The sequence below is a fragment of the Cyanistes caeruleus genome, chromosome 3, assembly GCF_971803275.1.
Source record: "Cyanistes caeruleus chromosome 3, bCyaCae1.hap1.1, whole genome shotgun sequence".
Lineage (NCBI taxonomy): Eukaryota > Metazoa > Chordata > Aves > Passeriformes > Paridae > Cyanistes > Cyanistes caeruleus.
In genome coordinates this window covers 73,082,758-73,101,608 of record NC_141703.1, presented here as the reverse complement: position 1 = coordinate 73,101,608, position 18,851 = coordinate 73,082,758, and the positions used below count along the sequence as shown (strand labels likewise).

The 18,851-nt window shown below is 34.9% G+C and overlaps 1 protein-coding gene across 8 annotated transcripts in view; it reads left to right on the top strand.

Moving 5' to 3' along the window:
- Window positions 1-18,851, top strand: part of ATM (ATM serine/threonine kinase) — a 55,313-nt gene that overhangs the window by 3,660 nt on the left and 32,802 nt on the right. For all 8 annotated transcript variants that reach the window (XM_086881917.1, XM_086881916.1, XM_086881921.1 and 5 more), the window contains 25 exons: window positions 388-552; window positions 1,363-1,528; window positions 1,806-2,044; window positions 2,804-2,967; window positions 3,213-3,382; window positions 3,915-4,286; window positions 4,829-5,023; window positions 5,363-5,458; window positions 5,963-6,188; window positions 6,317-6,448; window positions 7,148-7,273; window positions 7,397-7,486; window positions 8,462-8,630; window positions 9,275-9,474; window positions 10,049-10,131; window positions 10,220-10,375; window positions 10,824-10,899; window positions 11,037-11,167; window positions 11,518-11,638; window positions 12,721-12,897; window positions 13,616-13,785; window positions 14,106-14,352; window positions 14,938-15,056; window positions 16,444-16,570; window positions 17,808-18,007. In XM_086881917.1, coding sequence (XP_086738043.1) covers window positions 388-552; window positions 1,363-1,528; window positions 1,806-2,044; window positions 2,804-2,967; window positions 3,213-3,382; window positions 3,915-4,286; window positions 4,829-5,023; window positions 5,363-5,458; window positions 5,963-6,188; window positions 6,317-6,448; window positions 7,148-7,273; window positions 7,397-7,486; window positions 8,462-8,630; window positions 9,275-9,474; window positions 10,049-10,131; window positions 10,220-10,375; window positions 10,824-10,899; window positions 11,037-11,167; window positions 11,518-11,638; window positions 12,721-12,897; window positions 13,616-13,785; window positions 14,106-14,352; window positions 14,938-15,056; window positions 16,444-16,570; window positions 17,808-18,007 — 4,117 coding nt within the window. The remainder of the gene's footprint in view (window positions 1-387; window positions 553-1,362; window positions 1,529-1,805; window positions 2,045-2,803; window positions 2,968-3,212; window positions 3,383-3,914; window positions 4,287-4,828; window positions 5,024-5,362; window positions 5,459-5,962; window positions 6,189-6,316; window positions 6,449-7,147; window positions 7,274-7,396; window positions 7,487-8,461; window positions 8,631-9,274; window positions 9,475-10,048; window positions 10,132-10,219; window positions 10,376-10,823; window positions 10,900-11,036; window positions 11,168-11,517; window positions 11,639-12,720; window positions 12,898-13,615; window positions 13,786-14,105; window positions 14,353-14,937; window positions 15,057-16,443; window positions 16,571-17,807; window positions 18,008-18,851) is intronic.

The window sequence follows — 18,851 nt, the reverse complement described above, 5'->3', positions numbered from 1 at the left end:
GGTTTGGTACTTTGCTTTCAACTTTGAATTACTATTTTTGAGTTAAGCTATCAATGTAGGATTCATCTTACTTGCTTCCAGATGTTTACCATTTAAATATCTTCATGTGAATTGGTCATTTATGCTCTTTATCTGCCCTCTTTGATGTTCACAGTGCCTTTTTCTAATTACTCAGTGTATCTATAACTGATATATTCTCTCACTGGTAATTTATATTTTAGAAACATTTTAAGAAAATATTTCCTAATAGAAATGTTACAGAACTGTAGGTTTTGGGGTTTTGTTGTTTTGGTTTTTTAATTAAGTAACATTTACAAATGATTAATTACAGATTTATTTGGTAGAATTTGGCGTAATTAAATAGTCTCATGTTGTTTCTCCATATAGGAGGACCCAGGCTGAAATGTCAGGAACTTCTGATTTATGTCATGGAAATTATAAGAGATCCAACAAGTTGTGCTGCTTACGGTTCTGACTGTAGTAGTATACTCCTAAAGGATATCCTCTCAGTAAGGAGATACTGGTGTGAGATATCCCAGCAGCAATGGTCAGGTAACATTTTTGAGCCTACTTAGAATGTCTTTTCATTTTATAGAACATTTTTAGATAAATTTGGTTTGTTTGATGCCCTGTTGTATAAGGTAATACACAAAATTTTTACTCTTTTATGGAGTAAAGCAGTGTCAGCCTTGAAGGGCTTACACTTGAAATAAGCAAAACAACAAAGATTTGGAATTGTTGGGGTTTTTTATCCTTCTGCATACTGTTTGTCTATTGCTTGCTGAAACATAAGTACTTCTGTACAGTCAGGTCTCGTATGCATGGTCTGCTGAGCTCACTGAAGGGAACACAGGTATGGGGGGCCAGTGGGGTTTACTGTGTGGTGGTTAGTTTCTTCAGGAACATGGAAATTAGCTGAGTCTGCATATGGGCAAAACCAGGAAGTGTGACAGGGGAAATGTTGACATTAGATCATAAGGAGCGCAGTGGAATTCAGTTACTGAGGTGAGGCAGGGCTGAAGGCTATAAATCTAGAGGAAGTCAGACTTCCATTAAGTGAAACAAGTTGCTTTTATTAAAGGAGGGGTATATAATCTTTGTAAAGGTTACTATAACCTTTCCTAGTGATTCCACCTTAATGCTTACTTATAACTCTGGGGGTACATTTGAGAAGTAATTTCTTTATTTATAAAAGCAGGAATCTGTTGCCGTTGACAGTAAGAGCATGGATTTCAGCTGTTGACCACAGAGTAGTGTTCTCTGTATTTTTAATGCAATGTTTTGTGTCAAGATTTTTTTTAATGTAGTCCTCTGTAATATGTATGTTTATACTTATTTGTATTTTTTTTAATGCATTTGCAGAGTTGCTGACCCTGTATGGCCATTTATACCTCAAACCATCTGGGAACATCAACAGAGTCTTAGTGGCTAGGATAATTCACACACTTATGAGAGGGTACTGCTTCCAAACTGATGGGTTGTGTTCTGACATGCTTGTCTTCTTTTCAAAAGCAATGCAGTCTGCGAGGTATGTTGCAAGTGCTCTTTTGTATGCTAGAAAATAACTTATTTTAAGTATTTGGTATTTGACTTGAGTAATAACAGGTAATACATCTTCAGATACATTTCCTTCTGTCTTTGAATGTCAATTAAGGAACTTCTCTAAAATATTAATAACTTCTGCATTTGTTAGGCAAATACTATTTTGAATGTTGTTACTTGCTAATATTTACATTTGAACAATACTTAAGAAAATAAATAAGATGATTTCTTTTGGAAATTCAAGTGTTAGGTTTGTGTTACAGGCAAGAGAAGAATACTGCAGGCCTGGATCATATTGTTGGAGCAATGAATATCTTCTGCAACAAGTTTGCTGACAACTGTCGCATACGGATTTGTAAAGTAGGGGAAGAAATTTTGCCTACGGTGCTTTACATATGGACTCAATATAGACCAAAGGATTCACTAAAAGAATCAATAATTGAGTTATTTCGTCTCCAAGTTCATATTCATCATCCAAAGGGTGCAAAAACTCAGGGAAGAGGTACAATAAAAACCTCCTTTTTTTTTTTTTTTTTTTTTTTTTTTAAATATTGCTGCATGTGATTGTTTAAACTATTATGCCAGCTCTGAAGTTTGGTACTTGAGGCTTGGAAACAATAATCATAGTGATGATTATTTGTCAGTAGTTTTATGCTATGGATTAAATGTTAAGTGAAAGTGAAAAGGAGTTTTCAAGTTGTATGCACTAAGAGCATATTAATTGTGTTAAGTCCTTTAAAGGTTGGGGCATCTTTTAATCAAAGGGAATTTTTAATTGCTAAATGAAAATACGAAGCCTCTGGGGAAAGGAAATAATAACTTAGATTTGGTTTAGATTGCCACATGTGTTGGTGTCTTACCAGGTCTATTTAAACCCAGAGATTACTACAGTAATATCTAATTACAGTAATTATGTTCGTTTGTCATGGTCAGTTTTAGTTCTAGCATAATTGTTTTTTATACTTGGTACAAATCTACCCATTACCTTTAACTGTATTCTTTAGAGTGAGATGAAGAATTGTTTATTAGAAACTTAATTCCTATCCCAATAACTTTTATATGTTGATTAAGTTCTAGCTTAACTTTTCCCCATTTTTACTTTATTCATTCTCCATTACAGAATTTGCTTTTCACGTCTGCACTTGTTGAACTTTGTGTGCCTTACTCGGATTTTGGTTGTATTTTGCATTGTCTATGTAGGTTTACATATTGTATCAAGTGGGTGATACGTGCTATCTTCTAATTGTTTTTGCATGTACAGGTGCATATGACTTAACAAAGTGGCAAAGCATCTTACATAACCTGTATGATCTGCTGGTGAATGAAATAAATCTCATCAGTAGCAGAGGGAGGTATTCGTCAGGCTCACGTAATGTTGCTGTAAAGGAAAATCTAATTAAATTAATGGCTGATATTTGTCATCAGGTAACACTTTTATTTGAACATAAGATTGACTGTATAATTACTAAGCTGTATGTTTTGCTGAAGTATTCCTACCTTTTGTCAGTGTTCTGTTCTTTTGTCAATGTTTTGTTAATTCTGAACAGTTTAGAGATGTGTTATACTGTATCTCACAAGTTTTTTTTTTAGGCTATAAGCATTTCAGTTGTCTTGTAAATACTGCTGCTTTTTTTTTTATTTGCATACTTTTTAATTTTGCTTTATGACAGGTTTTTACAGAGGATACCAAAGTCCTTGAAATTACCCAGTCATATGCTGTTTCACAAAGAGGAACCAGTGAGGACACGGTGCCAAACAAGCGCAGGAGGATTGAGCTTGGCTGGGGGGTCATTCGAGACAATGTGCAAAGATCACAGAAGGATTTTGATGTCATACCTTGGTAATAATATCTTTGCATGAAAAAAGTATCACACCTGACATCTTCGTACATTTAACATTCTCCTGAATATGTTGAACATCTAAGTTGCGTATCTGGACATACTGTAATTGTATACCTAAGCAGTGAGCTTAGATTGTCAGAGCATTTGGAAAGTTTCTTTAAGCTGGCTTTGTCATAGTACAGCAGCCATAAGTTTGGCCATTTTGGACTAGTTCACACAGTTTTCTGTAACACCTGTCCTGAAAACTGTTCCAAGGCTTGGCTTCCTACCTTGGACCTTGACTGAGGGATATTTTGTTTGCCACTAGGGACCTCTGAATTGTAAGAAACTGTTAGTGATAGTGAGGCTAGATTCATTTTACAAGTGAAAATGGTAGAAATACTAAATCTTTACGCTTTGATAGTCAACAAAACAGCTTAATACTGGAAGTACAAATGAGAAATGGCAATTGAAGAAGTCTTTGTTCATTTACTTTTGAAAATGCAAATTTCTGTGTGTTTGGTATTAATTGCTTCACTTTGTGTTTTCAAGGTTACAGATTACAAGTCAGCTAGTATCCAAGTATCCCATGAGTCTTCCTAACAGTGAGCTGCCTGCCTTACTCAGTGTCCTTCACCAGCTACTGCCTCAGCAGTGCCGAGGAGAAAGGACCCCATACGTGCTGAAGTGTCTCACAGAGATAGCTTTGTGTCAAAACCAGAAAACTGATTTGAAAAGCACTCACAAGCTGGAGCTCCAGAGAACCTGGGCAAAGATCTGGACTCTTACCATTCGCAGCATAAGCCTTCAGCAGATTGAAGTGGAGAGCTTTGGGCTGCTTGGAGCTATGATTCAAGGAAACCTTGTTGTAACAGATAAAGAGCTCTGGAAGATATTTTCAGGACCTGCATGCAAACCTTCAAGGTAAAATGGAATCGAGGGTAGTGTCTTGTGTCTGAGTCACATTCCCCTTTGCTGTGCAAACAAAACCACTGTGTTACTCAATATTATTGTTCTTGTGACTGTATTTCTATTTAAAAACTGCACACATTTGTGTTCTAAGCTCTTGGAAATTATCTTAAGTTCATAATAAGACTGGAAGCAGGGGCAGGAGATGCAAGCGTCTTCACATTTAGAATATACTAAAATTTAAAATGGACTAAAAATTCAAAGGTCTGACTGACAGACAAATGTTGATTTTTTGAAGTTAAGAAGTATGTTTTCTTCTGAATTTTATTCTGAAATAATCTGTCATAGTCTTTAAGGTAAGTAGGAAATGTCTGTAACAGCCAAGAAAAATGAAAATGCAAAGATTTTAATGAAGGAGTTGACCAGCGTGCATGCTTGTTAACTTCTTATGTACTTGATGCTTCCTGTGCATGCAGAAATACTGACTTTGCTTTAGAGTGCTGACCAACAAATACCACATGGTTTCTCACAAATCCCCTGTTCCGTTTTTGTTGCAGTTCTGCTGTATGTTGTTTATCATTAGTGATGTCTGCCTATTCAGTGCCGGAAAATTTGGACATAGGAATGGAACAAAATAGTTCTGAAAGAAATCTGGGTTCTGTGTTAAGGGAGGCAATGATGAAATGGCTCCTGTCCAGCTATTTGGAGGAAGAAATAGAAGAATGTGCAGAGTTGCCTCCTGTGCTCTGCAGGTAAAATTTTTGTGACATAATTTTACATGTAAGCTCACCCTGTAACACTAAACATTCTGCAGGGCAAATGTATTGTATTAATGCAGAATTCTGTTATATCGAAGCTTAAGCAGAGTCTGTAGGGCTTTTGAGCTTCCTTTAGAATGTCATTCTGGGGATATAATTTGGTTATCTGTCCGTATCATAGCAGATATGTGATGTATGTATTAGAAATCTTCAGCGAAAACTTTTATTTCTTCGAAGATGCACTGTTACTCTGGTAAATGTTTGGGTGTGCTTCAGGAATCCCAGGAGCTTGTCTGATTACAAGAAAATATGAAAACATTTCCTTTTTTACAGTGATTATCCTCATCTTGTATTACAAAAAATTCTTGTGAGCCTTACAATGAAGAACTGCAGAGCATCCATGATCTTTTTCCAAAATGATGCAAAATGGTATGTTTTTTAATTAGTCATTATAGTGATTCCCTTAAGGTAGGGATGCTGCTGCACCTTTCACCAATGCTTTGGACTATATCCAGTTTCCTCTTAATAAGACTAAAATGTGTGTAACTTGTTCTGATGCAAGATAAGACTTACCTGCTAGAACTTAAAAATACAAGTTTTGGGGGCTTTGTTGATTTCTGCTTCAGCTGTGTCAAGTAGTAGGCTGAGGTTAGGTATCCTAACACAAGGCAGATGCTGCTCCATAACTGCAGGAGAAGGTATGATGTGTGTGCAGGCTTCATGTTTCCTTACAGTTCAGTTAGAGCTAGAATGGTACTGTCCACTCCATAGTGAAAGTCATGTCAGAAAGTAAAGGTCAAACAGACTTTGGAAGCTCAAAAAGATAAAATATTTTATTTTGCTTTTGTATATTTCCTGTATTTAAATAATAGTATTTAAGTCTTGTAAGTTATATACTGGCTGCTAATATAAAAACTGTGTCTCTTCTTCAAGTGAGCAACATGAGCAAGGGAAAGAAGAAAATGATTTTTCTGGTATTGAAGAGCTGTACCTGCAGACTACATTTGATGAAATGGATATTTTCACTAGCTTTGCAGTAAATGTTGCCGATAAAAATGTGACTGGTTTGAGACTTGCCATCAATGAAAATCTTAGGGAAACACTGGAGAACTGCCTTTTAGCAATGTCAGAAAAGCTTCTAAGCAGTTGTGGTCCTAAGGTAAGTTAGAAATCGTTGTTACATCCTTACATTTGTGCTCCCAAACAATCTATTTCCAAGGCAAAGTATATGGATTCTGTATTTTGTGGTGATGAACCGCTGGTATTTATACTGTGTATTTGATTTAGTCTAAGGTTGTTGCTGCTGAACACCTTGTCCGATGTGTCAAACTCTTGGTTGGTGTTCTGGGTTGCTATTGCTACACTGGTATTTTTAAAGAGGAGGATGCCTGTAAGTCAGCATTGTTCCAGAATGCTAAGGTAAGCAGTAATGCATTTGGGACCTATTAAAACATAAATAAAGCATTGAATATAAATTAATTCATAGAATTCTCGTATTGACACATTTTCAGAGCACAGGTGTCTCCTCAGAAAAATGCAGCTTAAAGAGGTTTAAATATGTTACTGCTGCGGAAAGAGAGGAATCACTGAAATTCTGTCAGTACACCAATATGTGAGTTTTGCAGTGGAGATTATTCTAAATATTGATACATTTCTGAGTCACACCTTTCGAAAAAATGGAAGTCATGGACACATAGACAAAGGACTAATTAGAGGATAACAAGTCCTTCCATTTATAGGTCTAATTCAGGAATTTAAGAATATTTGATGGTTCAAACCAGTATGAAGACAGCTATTCATTTTTATTATTAGTACTATCTGAGGTGGTTCCTTGCTTAATTACAGAAACCTAAAACTTACACTTTATGGAGATATGCTGTATTTTTCTTTTGTGATGAAAATATTAGTATTTCAAGGACATCTAAGCCATGATTTTGTCACTTCTTGAGCAAAATAAGCACAACAAAAATCACAGAAAAATATGTGGATTCGTTGATGCACACTGAATATCAAAGCTGTATGAATGAGAACCATTTCCTTTTGTCTTTGTTTGTGTACTGTGTAGGTGCCAATGTATGAGGGCATCTCACTGAGGTTTTCGTGTTGTATTTTTACTAGTCTCTGATGCATTATGCCGGAGAAAGCATTTCCCAGTCTAAAAACAAACTAAATGAAGATACCCAGATCAACACACTGAGGACTTTGATAATGCAGTGTACAAAATGTTTGTGCAATTGTACCAAGGTAAAGTTTATAAAGGAGTTTAAATTTCTTTCTTCATTAATGAGAACAGTAAATTGACTATCGTACCTTTAATTACTGCAAAAAAATTAATTAATCTATCTCTTACATCTTGCTTCCTTACAGAACAGTGCTAATAAGATGCTCTCTAATATATTCCTGCGTTTGTTAACATCAAAATTTATGAACGATCTGATAGATATTTGCAACAATCTGGTAAGTACATTATGTCTGTTTCTGAATGCAGTGCTCTTCTGTAAGAGGATTGTTTTTACAGCACAATGATCTGGAGGCAAACCAAACGAAATATGTATTACTGAAAAAAATGAATTTAATTACATTGGGTTTTATAGAGAATTCCTCACTGGAAACATTTCTGTTTAGCATTTGAACACAGGCTTGGGGTAAAAAGAAGAGCAAATAGATAACATTTGATCAAGGTTATCATTCCACCTCACATCAAAAAACAAATTGATGCTGTTTTTCATGCTTTTAATACTTTACAGTAGAACTATATACAAAAGAACTCTATACCACGTGACAGTTAACATTAATGCACTTGTAAAGGAGTGGAGGTTTTTGTGTTCATTATGTGGGTATTAAATCTAACTGTAAATTACTCCTTTCCCACTGGAAAAAGTGGAAGTGTGGCACATCACTGTGTTTAGCACAATTGTTAAAACTTCTCTTTGGCACAGAGTGCTGCCGTCAGGTCTCAGTAGGTAAATCCCTGCTTTTCAGATGAGGAAGAGCTGGGGGTTTTGCCACATGTAAACATGTCATCTGTTAGGGAAAGTAGTTATTAGTTTGCCCTCAGAAGGTCCCATGCCTCCTTTTCATTTCTCTGTAATTATTAAGTATGGTGAGAGGTTGATGAGTCTTACAAAGAGAGCTGTTTTTTGAAAACTAACACTGTCCGTGGCAGAATCTGAAATCAGATTATCAGATTATCATATCAGAATACAGAGATCAGTATCTGTCTGAGGAAGCTTCTGTCCTAAAGAGAACAGTTCAGACAAAGTATAGAAAACAGGTTTATCACAAAGTATGAAATTCATTAATTTTATGTCACCCTTACTGTCTTCACCTGTTCTAGTTCACTGGAAAACTGCAGTGTCTCTCTTTGTGCTATGTCTGTGGTATTTTCTGCACCTAAAAGCCAAGTTTAAAAGGCTGTGATGTTTTTGTCAGATGACAGTTACTGGAAAGCCAAGTGTACTGGGAGAAGTAGATCTTAGGAATGATCCTGAGGAGAGTATAATGGAGGTAGATAACCGGGCCTCTGATGATTTGTTTGATAATCATTCAGTAGCTGACATCAGTGATACAAATGAATCTGGTGACATGCAAACTGTAGCAGGTAAGTCTTCTCTACCTCCAAACTACTTCCAAAAGCTTGTTTTTGCAAATACCTCCTTGCTTGAAAGTTACTGAGGTACAAAATTGTGCAGCTTTATAAGCAGTTGAAGCAGGTAGTGGTTGAACCAGGTACTTCCTAAGCAATAATAATTTTCATCAGTGTTTTAAAGATATTAATGAAGTGTTCGAGCTCATTTAGAAAGAAGTAGGTTATTTTTAATTCTATAAATCAAATCATGCAAGAAGAGACACTAACTCTTTCTGGGTCAGAAGTTTTGGCAAAAAAAAGACTAGAAAATATGTCTACAGAATACTTGTCTCTCATTAGATGATGTTTCATTCTCTTAAAAATAGGCCTATTTAATTTTTCTTCTGATTAATAATTCTTGACACTATATCTGGATCTTTAGAGGGACAGGAGCTTGAATCTGTTTATTCCTGTTAGTAGCTACAAATACTGATGTTACCTTTTGTTTTAAATTCTTACTTAAAATGCCCTAACTGCTGAATAACAAATGAACATAAAGGTTGCTGGCACTCTTATCTCTTTTGAGAACTTGTATTAGTTTTGTAAAGACCTAAAATGTTACCACCTCTTCTATTGTCCTTGGAGAAGCATTTCTTATGTGAAAATTTTATTTCCAGGTGCTTTGAGCCCATTAGCTGAAGAACAGTTGACAAAGCAGGATTTACTTCTCCTTGAAATTGTGAGGTTCTTATGTATTTGTGTAACTACAGTCCGAGTTCAGACACTGAGCTTCCGAGCCTCTGATATTCGGAGGAGGCTGTTAATGCTGACTGAAGGCAGTGTCTTTGACAGCACTAAGCCACTGCATCTGCACATGGTGAGTATGAGGGCTTTTTACAGCAGACCCACTTCTGTAACTGTACTATTACTAAATTTGTATAGTCGTCTCGATTTAAATTTGCATAGTCTCCTGTCATCAGTCCTCTGGGAACATTTAAAATGGCCACAATTGGTGTTTTTGAAGTGTGTTGTAGTGAGGAAAGCAGCTCAGATTTGTAAGCCAGAAAATGAAGAGTTGAGAAAAGCAGACATCTTACCTTAAAGATGTTATTAAACTTAAAAAGAACTAGAAAGAGTCTATGTAATGTTAAAGAACTAGAAATAGTCTATGTAATAGAACAGTATCTGTGGCTTAATTTACAAAGGAAATATTTTATACTGCCAAAACTAAAAGTTTGATGATCTGTATTACCACATGATGGTCTTTGCATGAAAAGATGACCAGTCTAACATACAATAGCTGATGATAGGTGTCTTCCTGCATGGTTTTGTGTAAGACTTAACAAAAAAGTTTCCTGGTTTTTCTTTCTGTCTACTTATTTTCTTAAGTACTGTTATCCATTTTGGTTTTATTTGGGTTTTTTATTCATTTGGGGTTTTTTGTTCCACAGTACTTGATCCTGTTGAAGGAGCTCCCTACTGAAGAACATCTCTTGCCTGCAGTAGATGTTGATATGCTTCTTAAGCCTCTTTCGTAAGAAAAAAACTATTCAGTCTGTTCTACATCTGTTTCAGGGGATTTGGTGCCTTTTTCAAGATATTTTTTCTTTCTTTCTCTACAGCGCTGTGTGTTCTTTGTATCGTCGAGATCAAGAAGTTTGTAAAGTAATCCTAAATGATTTGCTCCCTATAGCAGTAGGGTTGGCCCAGTTCAATGAACATGCTGAAGAGGCAGGGAATGCCAAAGGACAGTTTTTGACAGTTGTTGGAGCCTTTTGGTATGTTATTTAATGCAGGAGTCTGTTGGACATAAAATTGCTGATTTTTAGTTTTTATCTTTGCTATCAGTAAGAAGACTAGTGCTGTTGTGTGTCTTGCTCTTTGTATGTACTGTGGAATCTTTTTGCAGCATTTAACTTCACAGATTTTCTGTGTCATGCTATATTTGTAACAAAAAATTAATCCTTAAGATAGTACCAGAGTAATAAACTCTACAATGCTGTATATACACAAAGACTGATTCGATGCTGAATTTCATGAGTTGTTATGACATGGGGTAATTTCATCAACCCCAAAAGAATATTGTTTGCAATTACCAATAAAAATGTCAAATCCTCCCAAACATGCCCAAAAAGAGTCAACTGTGAGCAGCAGAAACTAACTTGCTGCACTGTTTCTCAAAATTGTGGGCAACTTTTTCCATTAATTGAGTGTTCCTTGTTTTAGGCATTTATCTCAAGGAGGGAAATGCACAGCATCAGTAAGAGTGGCCCTTTTAAATTGCATGAAAGCCCTGCTTGAGGTAATCCCAGATTTTATGACATTCATTAGCATGCTAAATATTTATTTAAGATGTACTTAAAAACAGTGTCTAAACATCTTTTGTGTATTACAGTGTATCTTCTGCACATTTTAAATCACAATATTAATTTTCTTCAGGTTGATCCCCATTGCAAGTGGGCAATCCTTAATGTGAAAAATGAAGATCTACCTGTGAGTGATGCTTTCCCACGTTTCCTTGCAGACAGTCACCATCAAGTTTGCATTCTTGCTGCAAAGTCAATTACCAGGTGATAATGTAGATATTTTTTCTGTTTGTAAGAATAATGCTTAATTTCAATGCACTGGATGTCGTGTCTGCTACTGCCTAGCTGCTCTTTTCAATACTTCTGGAACTCCAGTCTTGACAGAATATAAAAGCCTACCAAATTTTGTTGTTCAAACTTTGTCTGCATTTCAGTTATTCTGTGATGTGAGAGATCAATAGATAGAGAGATACTACTCTATAAGAAAATAAAGAAAAATCTATATAAGGCAATTAAGACAAAAATAATTTTACTCAGAAAATTAGAATCTTATTGATATGAAAAATATATGGTAATTTTGTGGTGTTATGCTAATTATGCTTTTTTTTCAAAAGTTTGTTTCAAGATGTGAAACAGAGAGATTCTTCTGGAATGTCAAGACCTCTTCCCCTGAAGCTCCAGCAAAAGGCTTTTGAGAATGCATACCTGAGAGTTCAGGAAGGAATGAGCAAACTGGTACCAACATCTAGTCATTAGTTTTGCCTAGTTTTGATCTTTTGAATAACATTATCTTCACCATGATCATGTTTAGTTTTCTGGAAACGTTAATTTTTTTTGACTTCTGGTAATATGAGCTGGTGAAACAAGGTGATAATCAGGAAATTCTGTTCATATCCAGTCACTCACAGTTTTGCCCACATTAGAAGTTAGTAAATTTGTAAACTATGTGTTTCAGACTTGTATCATACTATTTGTTGTTGCAGGTTCAGTGCTGTAACACTTAAGAATCATAGAAGAATGTAGCCTTAATAATCTAGAAAACATATAAAAAATAAGGGGCAAAGTAAATTAAATTATATGTTTACACAGCATATTAACAGATTTGTGAATTTTAGAAAGATCATGTTTCCAGTGGTATTAGAGCAGTGCTTTTCACAAAACTGAGATTTGCTTAGAAATTTTAACTATCCAGAAGAAGCTTGAAATGAAGGAAAAGTTACACTTCAGTGCAAGGACTGGAGATACAATGGTGTGGTGTAGTACTGTGCAATTTCTTTAATTTTTCTTCTAGTGTCTTTCACTTTTCCTCCTTCCTTACTGCCATGCTAAGTTGTCTACTTCATCTACATTGTCCCTTTTTTTTCTGTCATGCCATTACCTACGTGCATGTCAACTCTGTTCCCTTTGTCTGCTGTGTTGTAGCCTGGCCTTGCTGCTGAGACCTCATCTCTGTAGTCTTCCATCCCTCTGTACTGTAACTTCCAGCTCTTTGTCATCATCTGGTTTCTGTGTTGCTTTGAGTCCTCATTCTGTCCCCTTGGCTTAGTGGTTTCTGTTAGCTTCTCCCCTTTCATTGCACTTTCTTGTAACTTTTATTGAAACTCATCACTTGTCAACAGAATGCCTCAATAAGGGGGGAACTGTATTTAAATGGCGAGGCAGTTCTTCCCTATATGCATCAAGGAGTAAAAAAAGGAGACTTGACTTCTTCAGCAGTATGTATGTCAGTTAATTTTAAATTATTTTTGCTGATTTATTAACTAGGAAATTGCTTTAACAGTATATTTGCTCAAGGTCTTCATAATTTCTTATTAAAGGTCAGGGGTGATGGAAGTCCTGAAGATCTTTTGGACAAGCAGAGTAATGGAAAAGCAGTTTTGCTGATGCTTATAACCATGGTGCTGTGCTGCAGCCCAGTCTGTGAAAAGCAAGCTCTATTTGCTATTTGCCAGTCTGTGAAAGAGAATGGATTAGAGCCTGACCTTGTGAAAAAGGCAAGTCTGACATTGCATTTGATATTTAGGTTATAAATTAAGGTTAGGTTAAGATAGGAAGATTACAATATGTTCTCCTCAGAATTGAAATTTGTTAAATATTGTGAAGGTATGACTGAGGTTGTACTGATATAACGGAATTAATTTGTCTTTATATTTAATGACTTACATAGAAATTATGAAATAATGAAAGGCAATTTTAATGGTAAATCTTATGTGTTCAAAGCACAGCTCTGAAATACAAACAGACTTCTATACATTGAATATTGCAGATCTCATTTAAAAAAATCATTCTACCCAGTGGAAATGCAGTGTATTGGAAGATGGTATGTGTCTTGTGGAATTCTGTTTTGAAGTTCACAAGGGTGTACTGAAATAATTGCTCTTTATACTTCAGCCTTTCATGCCAGTAATTTTTTAAGTGCACGTGTTCTTTTTTATCCTTTCTTTCTGTTCACTGCTTCCTGTTTTTGCACACAGTCTGTACCCTGCAAAATGGGTACTGGCCATTCTTTCTTAACTCATATGGGTTAGTTCATTGCACTCTTCTGAGATATGGCAATACAAATAATAAAATGGCTTATGCTAAACAGGGGCTGAGTTACACAAATATTCATCAAAAGTCTGGGGAGTAGACATGGAGGTGTGATACTGTTGGTTTGCCATAATACCATGTACTCTCTATGCTATTTTTGCAATCTTAATCCATGCATTTCAGGTTTTGAAAAAAGTGTCTGACATTTTTGGCTATAAAAGTATAGAAGACTTCATGACATCACATTTAGACTATTTGGTGATGGAGTGGCTGAAAATAAATGACAGTGGATATAGCCTGTCTGCTTTTCCTTATGTTCTTCTGAACTATACTAGCCTTGAGGAGTTCTACAGGTAAGTTTTGCTATATGAAGAAAGTATTATTTAGATTTTATGTACAATTATGACACAGGGTCTCAAACTGCTAAATGTAGTAATGCATCAGGATTTTGTTGTAAGGTGATGTATTGAGGAACTTTTGAAATATATTCCAAGTATCACATGTATTATATTTATGCAGGTAAGATTTTATTTTTTTTTTTTGTGTAGCAGTAGCTAAACAGAGATTGTAAGTTTATTTATACAGTAGAGGCAAGGTATTTACTATATGATGCTGAAGGTCTTTTAAAAGAAGTAATTTAAGGACATTTCGGAAATGTATTTACTGCATGTAGGTCTTGTTACAAAGTTTTGGTTCCACACCTGGTGATTAGAAGTCGGTTTGAAGATGTGAAATCACTTGCCAACAAGATTGACAAAGACTGGAGGGAAGTTCTGGCAGACTGTTTTCCGAAGTTACTTGTCAATATCCTCCCGTACTTTGCTTATCAAAGCCATGGAAAGGGTGAAGTAGCAGAACAAAGAGAAATGGCTTCTAAAGTCTACGACATGCTTAAGGATGAGAGCTGCTTAGGAAAACAGGTATCCATTTAAAATGTGTGAATTGAGTTCTGTGGTGTTTAACAGACCAGATAGAAACATTTGTATATTTTATGTAAATAGTTCAAATTTACAGGTGCAAAAGTAGTATTTTATAAAGCTCAAACTAGCCAAATTTTTATCCCAATGATTTCAAAGAGTTGTGCAATAGAAACTTTCAGGCAGACAGTTTACTGAAGTATAATTTTTTTCATAATGCAATAAACTTTTTTTACCAATCATTGTACAACCCTGAGTTTTTTGTCATGTATCTGTCACATTTTCCTCTTAAAATATTTTGTTAATACTTTATAAGGAGCCATCTTCTCCAGTGGCAGACTCTGTGTTCAGAATGAGTAGTAAAATGAAACTTTTTTTTTTTTAATCTGTATACTGTAGAAAAGCAGATTGTTCTACCTGTGGCTGCCATAGAGTAGCTTAGCCAGGCTTAATTTATGAATTAATTGCATGTCATGGATGATGGAACAAGTAGAGAATCTAGACAAGAAGTAATCTTTCTCAGAAGCCAACGAAATCATTCTGGCTGAAATACCTTTTCTAATTAAAATGCTGTTTCTCTTCTTGTAGCAAATGGACAGTTTATCTCATAGTAACTTACCAGAGATTGTGGTTGAACTGTTGATGACCTTACATGAACCAGCGGGTACCACAGTCGAAGAAGGGTCTCATCTAAGTAAATATATGAGGTGTGTACTTGTAGATTTTTCTGAATGCTGAATGTGTTTGTGTAGCAGTGTGCAATAAAGTATGCCCTTCACAGGCATGAGAATAGGCAACCCTGAAGCTGGGAGGGTTCATTGCTACTAGTAATGATACCTCATAGTCATACCTTCTGTCTTAGTTTAGGGACAGGACACCTTTAGACCCCAGGACACCTTCTCAGTAGTTACTCCCCAAGATCAAGAAGGAGAAGCTCTGTAATACTACAGCTAATGGAAGGAATACTGCAGCTAATGGAAGGAAGGAGTGCTGTTGTGCTGTTGAGCTGGACTGTTGAGGCATTGCCAGTTTAGATAAATTCAAATTTAGACAGACTACCCTCTGTAAAATGGGTCAGGATTAAGTCTCTAAATTAAAGCCATTATTTTAATGGTCTTTAATAACTAGAAGTCACAGAGAGGTAAAGTGAACTGTTTCTTAGTGGTTCTTGCAGTGGCAACTCTTGTCTTTCGTAAGGAGATTGGTTAAGCAATGCCAAATAAACAAATTCCTTATTAATAGAAATAACCTAGTGCCATAAATATCTTCATGTTTATTAGCTTTTCAGTCTTTGTTGTTGTCCTAAAATATCCCTATATGCATACTAATTTTCCAGATTTTATGTTCAGATACAAACTTTTTTGGAAAAACATTGCATTTTGTAAAGTTCTTGAAGAAGATACCTTTATTGTAAAAATAGTAAAAGTAAAAAAAAAAGTAAAAAAAAAAAAAAACCTCAAAAAAAGTTGAAAGAATCCAAAACATCCCGCTGAAAATCTGCCAAAAGTTAAATGGCTGAGAATTTAAGAACTCTTTAAAGATTTTTTCTGCAGTGAGTTTATTAATATATCCATTTCTTAACATAATTGTGGTGTCTGCTTGTAAACAATGCTCTTCTTTTTAAGAAGGAAATTGTAAGAATAAGAGTGGTGAAACTTAGATTATTCCCTCGTATTCGCTACCATGATGCATTTCTTTTTCTTTTTGAGGTCCCAGAAAAGTTCACTACTCTATTTTTCCTCAACAGTTCCCACAGTTATAAAATGCAGATGATTTACCCATGAGTTGTAATTAGATTTTTGTACTAAGTACCTTAGATGAGAAAAATGTGTGGGGTTTTAACAATATAATCTTTCAAAAAAAAAAAAATAAAGAATGTTAAGAAAGTACAGTTTTGAAAGCTACCATAGAGGAGCAACAAGCAGCTACAAAATAAGATGCATGTCACTATTCTGGATGCTTTTGATACTTCTTAGTGAAAGCAGAAAATATTTTCTAGGAATTAATGTGTTTATTCATTAAGACTTACTGTATTAAATACAAGTGGTTTGATTTTTGAGAAGAAAAATATATATCTTGTTTTTATTCATTTAGGGAACTGGATCCTGCTCCTAATCCACCTCATTTTCCATCTTATGTGATTAAGGCAACCTTGGACTATATTAGCAGCTGTCATAAAAGCAAATTAAAAAGTATTGTAGCAGTTCTTTCTAGAAGTCCTGTAAGTATGTTATGATGATTATCTTCTCCTGTAGAATGCAAAATTTTGATTATGGCTACTCTTCAGTTAAATTAGACATTTTCATCATTTCTATGTGAGGAAAATAAACAACCTTAATTAAACCCTTTTCTATTAATTTGTTTGCCTTCTAAAATGAAAGACGTCCTAAATTCAGGGACAGAGTTATGTGCATTATATAATTATATCATATCATATTTATTATATTCTATTTATTATATATGTATACTATGTCTTATATAACTCAGTACACTATATAATTATAGGTATTATATAATACATATAGAGTAGGATTATTTTAAAGGTTGAGGAAATCTCTTTGTACCAGACTCAGTTTAGAATGTGGCATATTTGTCACATGTCTGAAGAATGTTCTAAAATAATTATATTTGGCCAATTTTAACTAAATACAGCCTACAATTAAAATATAAAACTTGCTTACTTTACAGACTATGAAAAATTTTATACTCAGGGATATTTTTTGACACTTGATTTTCATTTTTAAAGGCAAAAATGAAGACATAGGAATTTATACAGCCTTAAATCATAAACAGCAATATACAGCAATAAATCATAAACTTATTACTGTCTTCTAACTTTGTTCCTTAGAAAGGTATCTGTTTAATGTTATGCTGGTTTATTACGTATGTTGTCAACAACTTCCTTTGCCTACCTATAAATAATCTAAAAATGGGAAAAAACTTTTCAGAACTCTGTTTTATCTAAATCTTGTGAGTGTAAAAGTGAATATTGCCAGCCAGTGGAAAAAGTTTTTTTAAAATGTTACACAACCTGCCCAGTGTTTCTTAAGTTTGCAGTTTTTAACAGTTGCAGCCTATAGTGCTGTGTTCTGTGAAACAGTGATTCTTGCACACATGAACATTATGTCTGAAAAAATATAGGTTGAATTCTTATCTGATGTTTTCACGGTTTTTAACTGATGTTTTTCTGCTGATAGACATTGCCATAACTATTTGGCTTTCTGAAAAATGTGCATAGCATTTCTGATGTGGGGGGAAATAAAGAAAGGAAAATGACAAAGTATATGGCTTATAGTCCTGTTTGGAGAATTGGTTTCCCTGTAGGTCTTTTGTTGGTTTAAAGCAATAAAAATAATGAAGCTTTTTTGCCCATGTTAGGTTTTAAGTTTTTAAGTTTTTTCTTGATATCTATATTGACATTATGAATAATTTTTTACTCATATTTTATTCATTCTTAGGATTCATTCCAGAAAATCCTTCTAGCTCTATGTAAGCATGCATCAGACACCAAAAACATGTATAAGAAACACAGAGTTCTTATAATTTATCATTTGTTTGTTGGTCTGCTACTTAAAGAGATCAAAGACAGTTTAGGAGGAGCCTGGGCTTTTGTCCTCCGAGATGTAATTTACACCCTGATTCACCACATTAATAGCAGGTAAACAAATTACCTCTAGTTCTTCCTGTCTCTAGTGCTCCCTTGCTCCTGTAACCTTACATTCTGATATTGCTAGCAGATGTTAATTAATCTGGAAAATTAGTTATAAATTGCTAAAATGAAACATTAAGTTGCTATTTTATAATTTCAGAATTTAAACATAGAACACTTAATAAAATATGGAATGTTTTTTGTGCTAGCCTTGTATATAAATGTTTGCTATACTGCAGGTTTTGTATCCATCATAAGCTATTAAACTGCAGAAATAAGCAGTGTTAGGAGATTTTGATGACAGAGTGTTTAGGAATTTAAAACATTTGGCAGAAAAATTCAGAATGTGGACTTAAGTGCAAAGTAAGCACATGTCAAATAAAATGTACTTATTGAGTTACTAAGAGTGTTGACATTTACATTCTCACCAATAAACCTATAGCAAAGTGAGAATTGGTACGTGTTATCATAGCTTGCTTTCAGATTGGGAAAACTGGTTCTTCAGCAGGTCAAAACAGGTCCTTCACCAGTAGGATTTTTACATTTTATATAAGAAGATGACAGATATTTTCTTACTTGAGCTTTAACTTTGCATTTCTCAGGCAGTTATGAGCCTACATGTTCCTGAGTTTATGTACAAATTGATTTGTAGCATTTCATACCCTGAGATGTTAAAGAGAAGTGTGCATTTTATAGTAAATGCCATTATTATGGCTTTACTATTGTTATGTTGAACACTGAACAGCGGTGAGGGCTGCTGATGCACTGGAGAGCAAGGCCTCCTTTCAGAGGGACCTCAGAATTCACCTCCACAAAACCCTGAGAACCTGATCTGAATTTGAAGCTGACCCTA